The sequence below is a fragment of the Oncorhynchus clarkii genome, chromosome 12, assembly GCF_045791955.1.
Source record: "Oncorhynchus clarkii lewisi isolate Uvic-CL-2024 chromosome 12, UVic_Ocla_1.0, whole genome shotgun sequence".
Taxonomy (NCBI): Eukaryota; Metazoa; Chordata; class Actinopteri; order Salmoniformes; family Salmonidae; genus Oncorhynchus; species Oncorhynchus clarkii.
Window position 1 is genome coordinate 14,975,206 of NC_092158.1, and position 19,406 is coordinate 14,994,611.

At 44.2% G+C, this 19,406-nt stretch overlaps 1 protein-coding gene across 1 annotated transcript in view; it reads right to left on the minus strand.

The window, feature by feature from the left end:
* The window catches only part of LOC139421880 (integrin alpha-2-like), a 43,492-nt gene that overhangs the window by 20,208 nt on the left and 3,878 nt on the right, over nucleotides 1-19,406 (minus strand). Inside the window, exons 2-4 of the mRNA XM_071173008.1 lie at nucleotides 14,487-14,610; nucleotides 1,325-1,434; nucleotides 880-971 (exon numbers count right to left, since the gene is read on the minus strand). Coding sequence (XP_071029109.1) covers nucleotides 880-971; nucleotides 1,325-1,434; nucleotides 14,487-14,610 — 326 coding nt within the window. The remainder of the gene's footprint in view (nucleotides 1-879; nucleotides 972-1,324; nucleotides 1,435-14,486; nucleotides 14,611-19,406) is intronic.

Sequence of the window (19,406 nt, forward strand, 5' to 3'; positions counted from 1 at the left end):
AGGGTTAGGGTATCTAGGGTTAGGGTTTCTAGGTTTAGGGTAGTTAGGGTTTCTATGGTATATAGGGTTAGGGTATCTAGGGTATCTAGGGTTATGGTAGGTATGGGTTATGGTAGCTATGGTTAGGGTTAGGGTAGCTAGGGTATCTAGGGTTAAGGTATCTAGGGTATCTAGGTTTAGGGTAGTTAGGGTTTCTAGGGTATCTAGGGTTATGGTAGATATGGGTTATGGTAGCTATAGTTAGGGTTAGGTTAGCTAGGGTTAGGGTATCTAGGGTTAGGGTAGCTAGGGTATCTAGGGTTAGAGTATCTATGGTTAGGGTATCTAGGGGTAGGGTAGCTAGGATTAGGGTAGCTAGGATTAGGGTTAGGGTATCTAGGGTATCTAGGGTTATGGTAGCTATGGGTTATGGTAGCTATGGTTAGGGTTAGGGTATCTAGGGTTAGGGTAGCTAGGGTTAGGGTAGCTAGGATATCTAGGGTATCTAGGGTTAGGGTCGCTGAGGTTAGGATAGCTAGGGTATCTAGGGAATCTCGGGTTAGGGTATCTAGGGTTAGGGTAGCTCGGGTTAGGGTATCTAGGGTTAAGGTAGCTCGGGTTAGGGCAGCAAGGGTTAGGGTAGCTAGGGTATCTAGGGTATCTTGGGTTAGGGTAGCTAGGGTTAGGGTAGCTCGGGTTAGGGTATCTAGGGTTAGGGTAGCTAGGGTTAGGGTAGCTAGGGTTAGGGTAGCTTGGATTAGGGTAGCAAGGGTTAGGGTAGCTAGGGTATCTAGGGTATCTTGGGTTAGGGTAGCTAGGGTTAGGGTAGCTTGGGTTAGGGTAGCTAGGGTTAGGGTAGTTCTACAGCTGTACAGAAGTAGTGATGTAAAATCTGCTTACCATAAATGTATCTGCTGTAGCTGTACGGGTTAGGGTCAGCCCCAGGCTCATGTTGACATTGACATTACTCACTGTTGATATGCTGACTGAGTCTGTAACAGGAGAGGAAGAACAGTTAGTACACTGCACTTACAGGAATAATTATGCTGTAATAAGAAAAACACTTTAAAGTGTTATTGAATACATTCTCATGGTGTATTTACAGACGTTTACTATCATTCATTAAAACAAAAAATGAGCACAGAGTTCAATGAGAACTCTCAACTCTGAACAAAATCCCATCCTAACTTCTGTGGCCATAATTCTGACTGACAGGCAGATTTGACAGGATTCAAAGAGATTAAAAGGAATGCTTTGGTAAAACACAAGATAACACTACACGAGTCACACAAGGATTGCTCAAAGAACAAGAGTTGGTTATAGAAAATAGCTGGAGCTGTCATACTTTGCAGGTTGAGTCTCTGACATCCTGAACTGGCCCCTCTGATCTCACACTTGTAGACGTCTCCTTTCCTGTCCTGGTTGTATCCACTCCAGGGAGAACCAACCAGCAACCTGGGGGGAAACACACACACACACACACACACACACACACACACACACACACACACACACACACACATTACAAATAATTACTTACAATGGTGTGAAGATCTAAATTACTTCATTAATGGCAACTACTGTAATGCCATTGTCAGGAAATAGTTAGATACAGTACCATCCATTCACAACAAGACAATTAGAGTAACATGATCTGTAAGCAGAGTTTGTTTTTTTCTACAGGTGTGGAAGGTAAACACATACTCTACCAACATCATCACAGTTCATCTTAGGGTGGAAGGTATAATAAGCACCTTAACCCTGAGGGGCAAAGTGCAGACATGTAGGGTCTTAATTTGATCAAATAAAATAAAATAACATTTATTTATATAGCCCTTCGTACATCAGCTGATATCTCAAAGTGCTGATCACTCTTTTGTTGCAGAGAATTTTCCTGCACAGCAGGAAATACAAACTTGTAGTGTGTTCGAGGTTTAAAAAGGCTTCTAAAACTTCTAAACTTTAGAATGTTAGACTTGATTTCCCCTTACGAAAAATGTATCAATCCCTATAAAATAAATATCCATTATATAAATCCACATAATAATTCACATTTCCTCTTGCTGCAGGATTATTTTCCTGCTCTAACAAACTGGCTCAAATTAAGATCCTACATCTGTAAGGGGATGTTTTCAGTCTCCTTCTGTTGCATGAGAAGGAGAGAGCCATAATCAGTGGCAGTCCCGTTGTCTGCTGCTGGTGGATCAGGAGCTGGGTAACCATGGTGATTACACAGCATTACCACCATGTGAGTCAGCCAGTCAGGACACACATGCCCACTACATTACACAATGTGATGTCAAACACCCTCCCACAAAAACCAGCCACACATATTACCCTTTCTTGATTAGCTTATACACACACAGACGCACGCACGCACGCGCACACACACACACACACACACACACACACACACACACACACACACACACAGAGACACAGAGACACAGAGACACAGAGACACAGAGACACAGAGACACAGACACACAGACACACAGACACACACACACACACACACACACACACACACATACACAACAGAGCCCAATCCATTACACATGACACATCATGGAGGAAAGCCCCACCTTGCTAGACTACACAGTGTGGACAGACAGACCACCTAGCGTTTCTAAACTGTTGACACACAGAAGGAATCACTACAACATCCTGTGAGGTACAGTATAACAACACAACAGCACCACTCAGACTGAGAAAGAGTGGGCACAGACATACTGAAATTATGGTCATTGGGGTGTGTCAGTGAAGTCTAGCTGTGTTTTGATTGGCCATTCATGAGGGTACATCTGGAGTTCTGGGAATACCTGTATGATGTTCTATTGCAAACAAATCTATATGTTGGTGTGATATTAAACCTAGTAAAGACTGAATGAAAGTCCATAGCATCAGCTGGATGCAGGACTTGATGGACGGTGGGCAAAGTTATTCGCAAGCCTGGTGTCACAAAGAAGAGAAACATGCCTTCCACTGGCTACAGAATACACACTATTGTGTTGTGCTTCTCATTGCTGGTGTTAGATGAACTGCTACCATTAAGTATACAATTCTTGGTATTTGTGTTCAATGTTGTTTCCTGGAATATTCCAAAACTCCCCTTATTTAATTGTGCTTCATAGGAATGGTGATTCAGCAAGTAGTGTGATTCAGAGGGTGATAAACGTCCCCTGACTTTGTGTTAGAGCCAAAACCTACACTCTGAGACAGGAAGCCGCCAATTAGACAAAGGGAGTGTACTTTGACCCCGGATTTCTCTGTGATGTCATACATTCAGCCTTTCAATACAACAAGGCACCTCTATTCTTTGGGGTTCACAGGGACTCTGGGTTTTCCCTATATTCACTCACTGTTTTTATCCTTTACCCTCCTCGTTTCAAGTGGGGTATTTGTCAAGATTACAAATGACCAAACAATAAATCTCTACTAGTTTGAGAATCAGTCTCTGCTACCCAGGCTAAATCTCTACTGTTATTTTGTAATAAACCCAGTGTCATCCACCAGCTGACTCTCTATCTGTTGAATTAGTCCGGGGACGAGGTTAGTCAAAACCAGTTGAATTAGCCCAGGGACGAGGTTAGTCAAAACCTGTTGAATTAGCCCACGGGGACGAGGTTAGTCATAACCTGTTGAATTAGTCCTGGGAGGAGGTTAGTCAAAACCTGTTGAATTAGCCCACGGGGACGAGGTTAGTCATAACCTGTTGAATTAGCCCGGGGGGGAGTTTAGTTAAAACCTGTTGAATTAGCCCACGGGGACGAGGTTAGTCATAACCTGTTGAATTAGTCCGGGGACGAGGTTAGTCAAAACCTGTTGAATTAGCCAGGGGGGATGAGGTTAGTCAAAACCTGTTGAATTAGCCCGGGGAAGAGGTTTGTTAAAACCTGTTGAATTAGCCCACGGGGACGAGGTTAGTTAAAACCTGTTGAATTAGCCCGGGGAGGAGGTTAGTTAAAACCTGTTGAATTAGCCCGGGGAAGAGGTTTGTTAAAACCTGTTGAATTAGCCCGGGGATGAGGTTAGTCAAAACCTGTTGAATTAGCCCGGGGAAGAGGTTTGTTAAAACCTGTTGAATTAGCCCACGGGGACGAGGTTAGTCAAAACCTGTTGAATTAGCCCGGGGAGGAGGTTAGTTAAAACCTGTTGAATTAGCCCTGGGACGAGGTTAGTCAAAACCTGTTGAATTAGCCCACGGGGACGAGGTTAGTTAAAACCTGTTGAATTAGCCCACGGGGACGAGGTTAGTCAAAACCTGTTGAATAAGCCCGGGGAGGAGGTTAGTTAAAACCTGTTGAATTAGCCCAGGGAAGAGGTTTGTTTAAACCTGTTGAATTAGCCCACGGGGACGAGGTTAGTCATAACCTGTTGAATTAGCCCGGGGGGGAGGTTAGTCATAACCTGTTGAATTAGCCCTGGGACATTATTAGTCAAAACCTGTTGAATTAGCCCACGGGGACGAGGTTAGTCAAAACCTGTTGAATTAGACCTGGGAGGAGGTTAGTCATAACCTGTTGAATTAGCCCACGGGGACGAGGTTAGTCAAAACCTGTTGAATTAGCCCACGGGGACGAGGTTAGTCAAAACCTGTTGAATTAGCCCTGGGAGGAGGTTAGTCATAACCTGTTGAATTAGCCTACGGGGACGAGGTTAGTCAAAACCTGTTGAATTAGCCCGGGGAGGAGGTTAGTTAAAACCTGTTGAATTAGCCCACGGGGACGAGGTTAGTCAAAACCTGTTGAATAAGCCCGGGGAGGAGGTTAGTTAAAACCTGTTGAATTAGCCCAGGGAAGAGGTTTGTTAAAACCTGTTGAATTAGCCCACGGGGGAGGTTAGTCATAACCTGTTGAATTAGCCCTGGGACATTATTAGTCAAAACCTGTTGAATTAGCCCACGGGGACGAGGTTAGTCAAAACCTGTTGAATAAGCCCGGGGAGGAGGTTAGTTAAAACCTGTTGAATTAGCCCAGGGACGAGGTTAGTCATAACCTGTTGAATTAGCCCGGGGGGGAGGTTAGTCATAACCTGTTGAATTAGCCCTGGGACATTATTAGTCAAAACCTGTTGAATTAGCCCACGGGGACGAGGTTAGTCAAAACCTGTTGAATTAGACCTGGGAGGAGGTTAGTCATAACCTGTTGAATTAGCCCACGGGGATGAGGTTAGTCAAAACCTGTTGAATTAGCCCACGGGGACGAGGTTAGTCAAAACCTGTTGAATTAGCCCTGGGAGGAGGTTAGTCATAACCTGTTGAATTAGCCTACGGGGACGAGGTTAGTCAAAACCTGTTGAATTAGCCCGGGGAGGAGGTTAGTTAAAACCTGTTGAATTAGCCCACGGGGAGGAGGTTAGTTAAAACCTGCTGAATTCGCCCGGGGAGGAGGTTAGTCAAAACCTGTTGAATTAGCCCGGGGGGGAGGTTAGTCAAAAACCTGTTGAATTAGCCCACGGGGACGAGGTTAGTCAAAAACCTGTTGAATTAGCCCGGGGAGGAGGTTAGTCAAAACCTGTTGAATTAGCCCACGGGGACGAGGTTAGTCATAACCTGTTGAATTAGTCCTGGGAGGAGGTTAGTCAAAACCTGTTGAATTAGCCCACGGGGACGAGGTTAGTCATAACCTGTTGAATTAGCCCGGGGGGGAGTTTAGTTAAAACCTGTTGAATTAGCCGGAGGACGAGGTTAGTCATAACCTGTTGAATTAGCCCGCGGGGAGGAGGTTAGTCAAAACCTGTTGAATTAGTCCGGGGACGAGGTTAGTCAAAACCTGTTGAATTAGCCCGGGGAGGAGTTTAGTTAAAACCTGTTGAATTAGCCGGAGGACGAGGTTAGTCATAACCTGTTGAATTAGCCGGAGGACGAGGTTAGTCATAACCTGTTGAATTAGCCCACGGGGACGAGGCTAGTTAAAACCTGTTGAATTAGCCCACGGGGACGAGGTTAGTCAAAACCTGTTGAATTAGCCCGGAGAGGAGGTTAGTCAAAACCTGTTGAATTAGCCCGGGGAGGAGGTTAGTTAAAACCTGTTGAATTAGCCCACGGGGACGAGGTTAGTTAAAACCTGTTGAATTAGCCCACGGGGACGAGGTTAGTCAAAACCTGTTGAATTAGCCCACGGGGACGAGGTTAGTCAAAACCTGTTGAATTAGCCCACGGGGACGAGGTTAGTTATAACCTGTTGAATTAGCCGGAGGGCGAGGTTAGTCATAACCTGTTGAATTAGCCCACGGGGACGAGGTTAGTTAAAACCTGTTGAATTAGCCCCCGGGGAGGAGGTTAGTCAAAACCTGATGAATTAGTCCTGGGAGGAGGTTAGTCAAAACCTGTTGAATTAGCCCACGGGGACGAGGTTAGTCAAAGCCTGTTGAATTAGCCCACGGGGACGAGGTTAGTTAAAACCTGTTGAATTAGCCCACGGGGAGGAGGTTAGTCAAAACCTGTTGAATTAGTCCTGGGGTGAGGTTAGTTAAATCCTGTTGAATTAGCCCTGGGACGAGGTTAGTCAAAGCCTGTTGAATTAGCCCACGGGGACGAGGTTAGTTAAAACCTGTTGAATTAGCCCTGGGACGAGGTTAGTCATAACCTGTTGAATTAGCCCACGGGGACGAGGTTAGTCAAAACCTGTTGAATTAGCCCTGGGACGAGGTTAGTCAAAACCTGTTGAATTAGCCCACGGGGACGAGGTTAGTTAAAACCTGTTGAATTAGCCCTGGGACGAGGTTAGTCAAAACCTGTTGAATTAGCCCACGGGGACGAGGTTAGTTAAAACCTGTTGAATTAGCCCACGGGGACGAGGTTAGTTAAAACCTGTTGAATTAGCCCACGGGGACGAGGTTAGTCAAAACCTGTTGAATTAGCCCGGGGAGGAGGTTAGTTAAAACCTGTTGAATTAGCCCAGGGAAGAGGTTTGTTAAAACCTGTTGAATTAGCCCACGGGACGAGGTTAGTCATAACCTGTTGAATTAGCCCGGGGGGGAGGTTAGTCATAACCTGTTGAATTAGCCCTGGGACATTATTAGTCAAAACCTGTTGAATTAGCCCACGGGGACGAGGTTAGTCAAAACCTGTTGAATTAGCCCTGGGAGGAGGTTAGTCATAACCTGTTGAATTAGCCAGGGGGGATGAGGTTAGTCAAAACCTGTTGAATTAGCCCGGGGAAGAGGTTTGTTAAAACCTGTTGAATTAGCCCACGGTGACGAGGTTAGTCAAAACCTGTTGAATTAGCCCGGGGAGGAGGTTAGTTAAAACCTGTTGAATTAGCCCGGGGAAGAGGTTTGTTAAAACCTGTTGAATTAGCCCGGGGATGAGGTTAGTCAAAACCTGTTGAATTAGCCCGGGGAAGAGGTTTGTTAAAACCTGTTGAATTAGCCCACGGGGACGAGGTTAGTCAAAACCTGTTGAATTAGCCCGGGGAGGAGGTTAGTTAAAACCTGTTGAATTAGCCCTGGGACGAGGTTAGTCAAAACCTGTTGAATTAGCCCACGGGGACGAGGTTAGTTAAAACCTGTTGAATTAGCCCACGGGGACGAGGTTAGTCAAAACCTGTTGAATAAGCCCGGGGAGGAGGTTAGTTAAAACCTGTTGAATTAGCCCAGGGAAGAGGTTTGTTAAAACCTGTTGAATTAGCCCACGGGGACGAGGTTAGTCATAACCTGTTGAATTAGCCCGGGGGGGAGGTTAGTCATAACCTGTTGAATTAGCCCTGGGACATTATTAGTCAAAACCTGTTGAATTAGCCCACGGGGACGAGGTTAGTCAAAACCTGTTGAATTAGACCTGGGAGGAGGTTAGTCATAACCTGTTGAATTAGCCCACGGGGACGAGGTTAGTCAAAACCTGTTGAATTAGCCCACGGGGACGAGGTTAGTCAAAACCTGTTGAATTAGCCCTGGGAGGAGGTTAGTCATAACCTGTTGAATTAGCCTACGGGGACAAGGTTAGTCAAAACCTGTTGAATTAGCCCGGGGAGGAGGTTAGTTAAAACCTGTTGAATTAGCCCACGGGGAGGAGTTTAGTTAAAACCTGTTGAATTAGCCCACGGGGACGAGGTTAGTCAAAACCTGTTGAATAAGCCCGGGGAGGAGGTTAGTTAAAACCTGTTGAATTAGCCCAGGGAAGAGGTTTGTTAAAACCTGTTGAATTAGCCCACGGGGACGAGGTTAGTCATAACCTGTTGAATTAGCCCGGGGGGGAGGTTAGTCATAACCTGTTGAATTAGCCCTGGGACATTATTAGTCAAAACCTGTTGAATTAGCCCACGGGGACGAGGTTAGTCAAAACCTGTTGAATTAGACCTGGGAGGAGGTTAGTCATAACCTGTTGAATTAGCCCACGGGGATGAGGTTAGTCAAAACCTGTTGAATTAGCCCACGGGGACGAGGTTAGTCAAAACCTGTTGAATTAGCCCTGGGAGGAGGTTAGTCATAACCTGTTGAATTAGCCTACGGGGACGAGGTTAGTCAAAACCTTTTGAATTAGCCCGGGGAGGAGGTTAGTTAAAACCTGTTGAATTAGCCCACGGGGAGGAGGTTAGTTAAAACCTGCTGAATTCGCCCGGGGAGGAGGTTAGTCAAAACCTGTTGAATTAGCCCGGGGGGGAGGTTAGTCAAAAGCCTGTTGAATTAGCCCACGGGGACGAGGTTAGTCAAAAACCTGTTGAATTAGCCCGGGGAGGAGGTTAGTCAAAACCTGTTGAATTAGCCCACGGGGACGAGGTTAGTCATAACCTGTTGAATTAGTCCTGGGAGGAGGTTAGTCAAAACCTGTTGAATTAGCCCACGGGGACGAGGTTAGTCATAACCTGTTGAATTAGCCCGGGGGGGAGTTTAGTTAAAACCTGTTGAATTAGCCGGAGGACGAGGTTAGTCATAACCTGTTGAATTAGCCCGCGGGGAGGAGGTTAGTCAAAACCTGTTGAATTAGTCCGGGGACGAGGTTAGTCAAAACCTGTTGAATTAGCCCGGGGAGGAGTTTAGTTAAAACCTGTTGAATTAGCCGGAGGACGAGGTTAGTCATAACCTGTTGAATTAGCCGGAGGACGAGGTTAGTCATAACCTGTTGAATTAGCCCACGGGGACGAGGCTAGTTAAAACCTGTTGAATTAGCCCACGGGGACGAGGTTAGTCAAAACCTGTTGAATTAGCCCGGAGAGGAGGTTAGTCAAAACCTGTTGAATTAGCCCGGGGAGGAGGTTAGTTAAAACCTGTTGAATTAGCCCACGGGGACGAGGTTAGTTAAAACCTGTTGAATTAGCCCACGGGGACGAGGTTAGTCAAAACCTGTTGAATTAGCCCACGGGGACGAGGTTAGTCAAAACCTGTTGAATTAGCCCACGGGGACGAGGTTAGTTATAACCTGTTGAATTAGCCGGAGGACGAGGTTAGTCATAACCTGTTGAATTAGCCCACGGGGAGGAGGTTAGTTAAAACCTGTTGAATTAGCCCACGGGGAGGAGGTTAGTCAAAACCTGTTGAATTAGTCCTGGGAGGAGGTTAGTCAAAACCTGTTGAATTAGCCCACGGGGACGAGGTTAGTCAAAGCCTGTTGAATTAGCCCACGGGGACGAGGTTAGTTAAAACCTGTTGAATTAGCCCACGGGGAGGAGGTTAGTCAAAACCTGTTGAATTAGTCCTGGGGTGAGGTTAGTTAAAACCTGTTGAATTAGCCCTGGGACGAGGTTAGTCAAAGCCTGTTGAATTAGCCCACGGGGACGAGGTTAGTTAAAACCTGTTGAATTAGCCCACGGGGACGAGGTTAGTCAAAACCTGTTGAATTAGCCCTGGGACGAGGTTAGTCAAAACCTGTTGAATTAGCCCACGGGGACGAGGTTAGTTAAAACCTGTTGAATTAGCCCTGGGACGAGGTTAGTCAAAACCTGTTGAATTAGCCCACGGGGACGAGGTTAGTTAAAACCTGTTGAATTAGCCCACGGGGACGAGGTTAGTTAAAACCTGTTGAATTAGCCCACGGGGACGAGGTTAGTCAAAACCTGTTGAATTAGCCCGGGGAGGAGGTTAGTTAAAACCTGTTGAATTAGCCCAGGGAAGAGGTTTGTTAAAACCTGTTGAATTAGCCCACGGGGACGAGGTTAGTCATAACCTGTTGAATTAGCCCTGGGACATTATTAGTCATAACCTGTTGAATTAGCCCACGGGGACGAGGTTAGTCAAAACCTGTTGAATTAGCCCTGGGAGGAGGTTAGTCATAACCTGTTGAATTAGCCCACGGGGACGAGGTTAGTCAAAACCTGTTGAATTAGCCCACGGGGACGAGGTTAGTCAAAACCTGTTGAATTAGCCCACGGGGACGAGGTTAGTCAAAACCTGTTGAATTAGCCCTGGGAGGAGGTTAGTCATAACCTGTTGAATTAGCCCACGGGGACGAGGTTAGTCAAAACCTGTTGAATTAGCCCGGGGAGGAGGTTAGTTAAAACCTGTTGAATTAGCCCACGGGGAGGAGGTTAGTTAAAACCTGCTGAATTAGCCCGGGGAGGAGGTTAGTCAAAACCTGTTGAATTAGCCCGGGGGGGAGGTTAGTCAAAAACCTGTTGAATTAGCCCATGGGGACGAGGTTAGTCAAAAACCTGTTGAATTAGCCCGGGGAGGAGGTTAGTCAAAACCTGTTGAATTAGCCCACGGGAACGTGGTTAGTCATAACCTGTTGAATTAGTCCTGGGAGGAGGTTAGTCAAAACCTGTTGAATTAGCCCACGGGGACGAGGTTAGTCATAACCTGTTGAATTAGCCCGGGGGGGAGTTTAGTTAAAACCTGTTGAATTAGCCGGAGGACGAGGTTAGTCATAACCTGTTGAATTAGCCCGCGGGGAGGAGGTTAGTCAAAACCTGTTGAATTAGTCCGGGGACGAGGTTAGTCAAAACCTGTTGAATTAGCCGGAGGACGAGGTTAGTCATAACCTGTTGAATTAGCCGGAGGACGAGGTTAGTCATAACCTGTTGAATTAGCCCACGGGGACGAGGTTAGTTAAAACCTGTTGAATTAGCCCACGGGGACGAGGTTAGTTAAAACCTGTTGAATTAGCCCACGGGGACGAGGTTAGTCAAAACCTGTTGAATTAGCCCGGAGAGGAGGTTAGTCAAAACCTGTTGAATTAGCCCACGGGGACGAGGTTAGTTAAAACCTGTTGAATTAGCCCACGGGGACGAGGTTAGTCAAAACCTGTTGAATTAGCCCACGGGGACGAGGTTAGTCAAAACCTGTTGAATTAGCCCACGGGGACGAGGTTAGTCAAAACCTGTTGAATTAGCCCACGGGGACGAGGTTAGTCAAAACCTGTTGAATTAGCCCACGGGGACGAGGTTAGTCATAACCTGTTGAATTAGCCCACGGGGACGAGGTTAGTCAAAACCTGTTGAATTAGCCCACGGGGACGAGGTTAGTCAAAACCTGTTGAATTAGCCCGGGGGGGAGGTTAGTCAAAACCATATAAAAAACATCCACTTACAGGACCTTGCAAAATTATTGAGACCCCTTGGATTTCTTCATATTTTATTGTGTTACAAAGAGGGATTAAAATTGATTGAATTATCTTTTGTGTCAACAATCTACTAAAAATACTGTAATGTCAAAGTGGAAGAAAAATCTGGCCCATGTTGACTCCCACAGTTTTGTTTTGTATAATCAGTGTAAAGTTGTTATAAAAAGTATTCATCCTCTTTGTTTAATCAAGCCTAAATTAGTTGGATTAACAAACACATAATAAATTACATGGACTCAGTCTGTGTGAAATAATAGGGGTTTATATGATTTTCTTATGACCACCCCTTCCTCTGTCCACCATTACATACAACATCTGTAAGGTCACTCAGTCAAGTAGTGAATTTCAAGCACAGATTCAACTACAAATACCAGGGAGCTTTTCGAAAAGCCTCATAAAGAAGGACGGACAGTGATTGGTAGATGGGTAACAATAACAAATCAGACATTGAATATCTCTTTAAACATTGTCAAGTTAATAATGATGCTGTGGATTGTGTATTAAACCACCCAGACAAATCAAAGATACAGTTGTCCTTCTGAACTAAGCTGCAGGACAGAAAGGAAACTGCTCGGTGATGTTATCATGAGGTCATTGGTCATTTTAAAAGAGCTACAGAGTTCAATGTCTGTGACGGGAGAAAACTGAGCATGGATCAACAACATTATTGTGACTCCACGAAAATGGCCTAAATGACAGACTGAAAATACTCAAAATATACTGAATAAAAATACTCCAAAATATGCATCTTGTATGCAACTAAAGTACTACTGGAAGAAGAAAAAAAACACGGCAAAGGAATACACTTTTTGGCCTAAATGCAAAGCTGTATGTTCGGGGCAAATCCAACACAACACTGAGTAACTGATTCTCTTCATTTTCAAGCATGGTGTTGGCAGCATCATGGTGTTGGTATGCTTGATAATTGCTGGCTAGCCATGATCCCCAACATCTTGACAGAGCCTGAAGAATTTTGAAAAGAATAACGTGCAAATATTGCACAATCCAGGTGTGTAAAGCTCTTAGAGATTTACCCAAGAAGACTCACAGCTGTAATCAATGCAAAAGGTTTTTCTAGCGTATTGACTTAGGGAGCTGAACACTTAGGCAACGACTGTATTTTAGTTATTTAATTGATATATTTTATACATTTTTATTACACTTTGACATTACGGAGTATTTTGTGTAGATTGTAAAAAAAAAACTAAATACAATTAAATACGTTTTAATCCCACTTTGTATTACAATAAAATATGAAGAAATTCAACAGGTCTGAATGCTTTTGCAAGGCCCTGTAAGTCCTTGGGGCAATTATACAACTCGTATTATTATTTGTTCTGTTGGTTCATTTTCAACTTAACATCTCTGATGAAATGTTTGTCTAGTGGAGAGTGTAGACAGAGAAACATCTTCAGGCCCCTTTCCTTTGTTACTGACGTTTCCATCCACACAGACAGAGAAACATCTTCAGGCCCTTTCCTTTGTTACTGACGTTTCCATCCACACAGAGAGAGAAACATCTTCAGCCCCTTTCCTTTGTTACTGACGTTTCCATCCACACAGAGAGAGTTAATAGGTTATGCCTTAGTTTCCTTGGTTACTGACGTTTCCATCCACACAGAGAGAGTTAATATGACATAGGTTAAGCCTTAGTTTCCTTGGTTGCCAACGTTTCCATCCACACAGAGAGAGTTAATAGGTTAAGCCTTAGTTTCCTTGGTTACTGACGTTTCCATCCACACAGAGAGAGTTAATAGGTTAAGCCTTAGTTTCCTTGGTTGCCAACGTTTCCATCCACACAGAGAGAGTTAATAGGTTAAGCCTTAGTTTCCTTGGTTACTGACGTTTCCATCCACACAGAGAGAGTTAATAGGTTAAGCCTTAGTTTCCTTGGTTGCCGACGTTTCCATCCACACAGAGAGAGTTAATAGGTTAAGCCTCAGTTTCCTTGGTTGCCAACGTTTCCATCCACACAGAGAGAGTTAATAGGTTAAGCCTTAGTTTCCTTGGTTGCCGACGTTTCCATCCACACAGAGAGAGTTAATAGGTTAAGCCTTAGTTTCCTTGGTTGCCAACGTTTCCATCCACACAGAGAGAGTTAATAGGTTAAGCCTTAGTTTCCTTGGTTACTGACGTTTCCATCCACACAGAGAGAGTTAATAGGTTAAGCCTTAGTTTCCTTGGTTGCCGACATTTCCATCCACACAGAGAGAGTCAATAGGTTAAGCCTTAGTTTCCTTGGTTGCCAACGTTTCCATCCACACAGAGAGAGTTAATAGGTTAAGCCTTAGTTTCCTTGGTTACTGACGTTTCCATCCACACAGAGAGAGTTAATAGGTTAAGCCTTAGTTTCCTTGGTTACTGACGTTTCCATCCACACAGAGAGAGTTAATAGGTTAAGCCTCAGTCTCCATGTTTATTTATGATGGGTAGGAAAGGAAGCATAGACGTATCAAAAGGAAAATGTCTCCTCTGTAGTCTCCAGGATGCAGACAGACAGCATTACAGACCACAGGAAGTGTGTATGTGAGCAAAGATGTGATCAGCAGACAACTGTATAATGTATGTGTGGTGGTTTGTCAAGGGTTTGTGTGTGTGTATCTATCTGTGTGTGTATCTGCATGTGTATCTCTGTGTGTGTGCGTGTCACTACTGTGTTTGAAGTGTCTGCATCCAGTCCCGTTGCCAACTTTGCTGAGGGTCAAGTGACCTAGTGGTAAGAACCGGAACAACAGAGGCTTGAGAAAACGGATGTTCCCAGTAGGGGTTCCGACCCCAGATACAACAGTAGGGTTTAGGTCTGCTGCTCTGATGGGGTGTGTTGTATTTCTGTGTGAGAGTGACTGGACAAAGCACAACATCAGCATAGTGGTGTACAGTGTACGATTATCATTATTCTATTCCTACCATGATTTAGCTTCCTTTAAGTTATAACAGAACCAAGTGCATTCTACCACACAATACTTCTGCATTGCGGCCTATGCAATGCATGACTCAGTAGCCTCACCATTTGCCCTGGTGATTCCTGAACTGTTGCACAGTGTATCCAAACTCCTCTACAGAAGGTTCAGAGAATACTTTGGCTCCAGCAGTTCCCACATTAAAGGATAAGGACCCGGGCACGTTCCAACCTGCAGAGAGAGAGAGAGAGAGAGAGAGAGAGAGAGAGAGAGAGAGAGAGAGAGAGAGAGAGAGATATCCCACCATCGTAAATATCAGACTCTCCTACACACTTTCATCACCTGTGATATGAGATACGAAATGCTCAGCTTTTATGTGTGTGTGTCCTTGTTCCCAGGGTCCTGCAGTAGTACACAAATAACAACAATGACAAAAACAACAACGCATACTGTATCTGAGGACTAAGTTTAATCTGTCTGGGAAACTAGCTCTTAGATAATCCAGTCACTTCATTCAGCAGACATTCGTTTTTGCCTTCTTCCAAAATAGAGCCACTAAGCAGGTTACACATGAATATAGATCATTTACTGCATTTACAGTGCCTTGCGAAAGTATTCGGCCCCCTTGAACTTTGCGACCTTTTGCCACATTTCAGGCTTCAAACATAAAGATATAAAACTGTATTTTTTTGTGAAGAATCAACAACAAGTGGGACACAATCATGAAGTGGAACGACATTTGTTGGATATTTCAAACTTTTTTAACAAATCAAAAACTGAAAAATTGGGCGTGCAAAATTATTCAGCCCCCTTAAGTTAATACTTTGTAGCGCCACCTTTTGCTGCGATTACAGCTGTAAGTCGCTTGGGGTATGTCTCTATCAGTTTTGCACATCGAGAGACTGAAATTTTTTCCCATTCCTCCTTGCAAAACAGCTCGAGCTCAGTGAGGTTGGATGGAGAGCATTTGTGAACAGCAGTTTTCAGTTCTTTCCACAGATTCTCGATTGGATTCAGGTCTGGACTTTGACTTGGCCATTCTAACACCTGGATATGTTTATTTTTGAACCATTCCATTGTAGATTTTGCTTTATGTTTTGGATCATTGTCTTGTTGGAAGACAAATCTCCGTCCCAGTCTCAGGTCTTTTGCAGACTCCATCAGGTTTTCTTCCAGAATGGTCCTGTATTTGGCTCCATCCAACTTCCCATCAATTTTAACCATCTTCCCTGTCCCTGCTGAAGAAAAGCAGGCCCAAACCATGATGCTGCCACCACCATGTTTGACAGTGGGGATGGTGTGTTCAGCTGTGTTGCTTTTACGCCAAACATAACGTTTTGCATTGTTGCCAAAAAGTTAAATTTTGGTTTCATCTGACCAGAGCACCTTCTTCCACATGTTTGGTGTGTCTCCCAGGTGGCTTGTGGCAAACTTTAAACAACACTTTTTATGGATATCTTTAAGAAATGGCTTTCTTCTTGCCACTCTTCCATAAAGGCCAGATTTGTGCAATATACGACTGATTGTTGTCCTATGGACAGAGTCTCCCACCTCAGCTGTAGATCTCTGCAGTTCATCCAGAGTGATCATGGGCCTCTTGGCTGCATCTCTGATCAGTCTTCTCCTTGTATGAGCTGAAAGTTTAGAGGGACGGCCAGGTCTTGGTAGATTTGCAGTGGTCTGATACTCCTTCCATTTCAATATTATCGCTTGCACAGTACTCCTTGGGATGTTTAAAGCTTGGGAAATCTTTTTGTATCCAAATCCGGCTTTAAACTTCTTCACAACAGTATCTCGGACCTGTCTGGTGTGTTCCTTGTTCTTCATGATGCTCTCTGCGCTTTTAACGGACTTCTGAGACTATCACAGTGCAGGTGCATTTATACGGAGACTTGATTACACACAGGTGGATTGGATTTATCATCATTAGTCATTTAGGTCAACATTGGATCATTCAGAGATCCTCACTGAACTTCTGGAGAGAGTTTGCTGCACTGAAAGTAAAGGGGCTGAATAATTTTGCACGCCCAATTTTTCAGTTTTTGATTTGTTAAAAAAGTTTGAAACATCCAATAAATGTCATTCCATTTCATGATTGTGTCCCACTTGTTGTTGATTATTCACAAAAAAATACAGTTTTATATCTTTATGTTTGAAGCCTGAAATGTGGCAAAAGGTCGCGAAGTTCAAGGGGGCCGAATACTTTCGCAAGGCACTGTATGCAACGTCAGGTCTTATTACAGTAAGGTGTCAGAGTGACACATACAAACACATCCATGAAGCATAACAGCTTTTACACATTCACAGTGAAACATGAAGAAAGTATTCTTCCACCCTGTTAACTTCAGGTCTGAATATAATGACAAAGATAATAATAATCAACTTCATGTTTAGACAACCTAGCTATTGCAGATCACAACTCATACAGCAGCCTGAAGCTCAAATGTGATACTGCACATGTGCTAATTATCTGTAAAGCTAAGTAAGGGGGAATCTGGCCATGGGTGACTGTGTCAGTGATCACCTATCTGGACAAGTCGCAGCATGACAATGTGTACAGATTACTGGTCTGAGGAGCAGACATGTCGGCTGGTCATAAGGAAAGCACAGTATTTACAGGGGCCTACTGAGATGAGTGTGAGTGTTTATCAAACCACTACTTAGGCCTCCGAAGACAACAAAACAACACTCATGTCACGACACCATCCATCACTATAACAGAAACAACACAGAGAGACACAGAGGAACGCTAGAAACACTGGCAAAGTTATTTTCTTTTCTTAATGTCACTGACTTCGCTGATAGCTTCTTTAATCAGGGAAAGGTTTTACTTAATATGACTGTGATATGTGGTTGTCTTACCGAGCTACCTTAAGATTAAAGAATGAACTGTAAGTCGCTTTGTGGTCTATCCTGGATAAATAAAATGAATTACGATGATTGATGATGACAATGCTCTGGGTAAGAACGTCTGCTAAATGACTAAAATGTCAAAGGTAAAATCTTCAGAACTGAACCAGCACAGAAAGAATGATTGGGTTAGGATTTAGCCTTGCCCAATAAAGCATTTTAAAAATCTACTCTTCACATATGATGTGGGAGCCAATATAAATCGATTTAATAGACATTGTTCCGAACAAGGTGTATGAGCATTTTATACTGCAGACCAACAAAGAGCATTTTGCTAAGTAGGGTGGTGACACCAGAATCAGGTTAAGTTCACATACCATAACAAGACCCAACCCAACACAGGCCAGGTGGACTTTACACTTTAAACAAATATAGAAATGAGGCTCACACTTCCATAACTGTAGCATTCTGCTCCATACTACTACACGGCTCAGATATTATAGGGTTAGGGACACTATTATCAAGTTGTAATAACACTGTTAATAACTCCGCACATATTATGAACACCTGCTCTTTCCATGACATAGACTGACCAGGTGAATCCAGGTGAAAGATATGTTCCCTTATCGACGTCACCTGTTAAATCCACCAATCAGTGTAGATGAAGGGGAGGAGACAGGTTATAGAAGGATTTTTAAGCCTTGAGACAACTGAGACATGGATTGTGTATGTGTGCCGTTCAGAGGGTGAATGGGCAAGACAAAAGATTGAAGTGCCTTTGAACGGGGTATGGTAGTAGGTGCCAGGCGCACCGTTTTGTGTCAAGAACTGCAAGGCAGCTGGGTTTTTCCACACTCAACAATTTCCTGTGTGATGGTCCACCACCCAAAGGACATACAGCCAACTTGACAGAACTATGGGAAGCATTGGAGTCAAAGTGGCCCAGCATTCCTGTGGAACGCTTTCAACACCTTGTGGAGTCCATGCCCCGATGAGCTGAGGCTGTTCTGAGATGTTTATGTATGTTAACATTACGGAAACGTCATCATACACTATGACGATAGGAGCAGATTCAAAAGTACAACTGGACTATTCCCTGGTGCTGTATTGGACTTGCTAACAGAATGTAAATACACACATGCCCACTCAGCCCACATCCCTGTATAAGTCATTCTGGTAAAGACTTTCACAACTTCCGGTTTCCTCATCGTCTCGTTGTCAGGTAACATCCTCTGTAGGCTCTAGCATGTTTACCATTGGTTGTCTTCTAACTAGTCAGTGAGTCACATCACAGACAAACACTAAAACAGGTCTGTAAGGGGGCCAACGTCTCCAAATGGCACTCCATTCCCAATATAGCGCACTATTTTTGACCAGGCTATTCCCTATATAGTGCACTACTTTTGACCAGGCTATTCCCTATATAGTGCACTACTTTTGACCAGGCTATTCCTGATATAGTGCACTACTTTTGACCAGAGCCCTATGGCCCCTAGGGTGCCATTTGGGATGCAGTCTTATCAACCTGTTAGAGAAGTGGTAGGCAGATAACAGGATGTGAGGATATGGTTGTCCTCCTATTTGTCACACCTATGAGTTGTGATCACACTGCTGGGTCTATAGCCATATTAACATATGCTTTAAGCTAAGTAGCGCCTGCCTGAAGAGTCCCTGATAGTGAGATAACGTACAGAATCAACACCAATGAATAGATCCTTAGACACTTCTCAAACACAGTGATATACATGGCCCTGACAGTTCAACTTGGGTGTCCATCTACTCCAACAAAAACTGTTTGAATCATGACAGTGGTTGTTACTGACACACTATGTGAGATATGAGTGAGAAATGTTTCGACTCTTGGCTAAAATCATCAACGACCACTCACATGCCTTGTCAGTGTGTTCCCCAACTGTCACCGTGGAAACAGGGATTCCGGGACGGGCAGTGGCAGAGGCACAAAGAGGACCTTTTATTGAAGTGGACCGATACAGTGTGACAGAGAAGGAGAGAGTGAGGTATACAGTGAGAGAGAGAGAGAGTGAGGTATACAGAGGTAGAAGGAGAGTGAGGTATACAGTGTGAGAGAGAGGGAGAGAGTGAGGTATACAGTGTGAGAGAGAGGGAGAGAGTGAGGTATACAGTGTGAGAGAGGGGTATAGAGTGTGGTATACAGT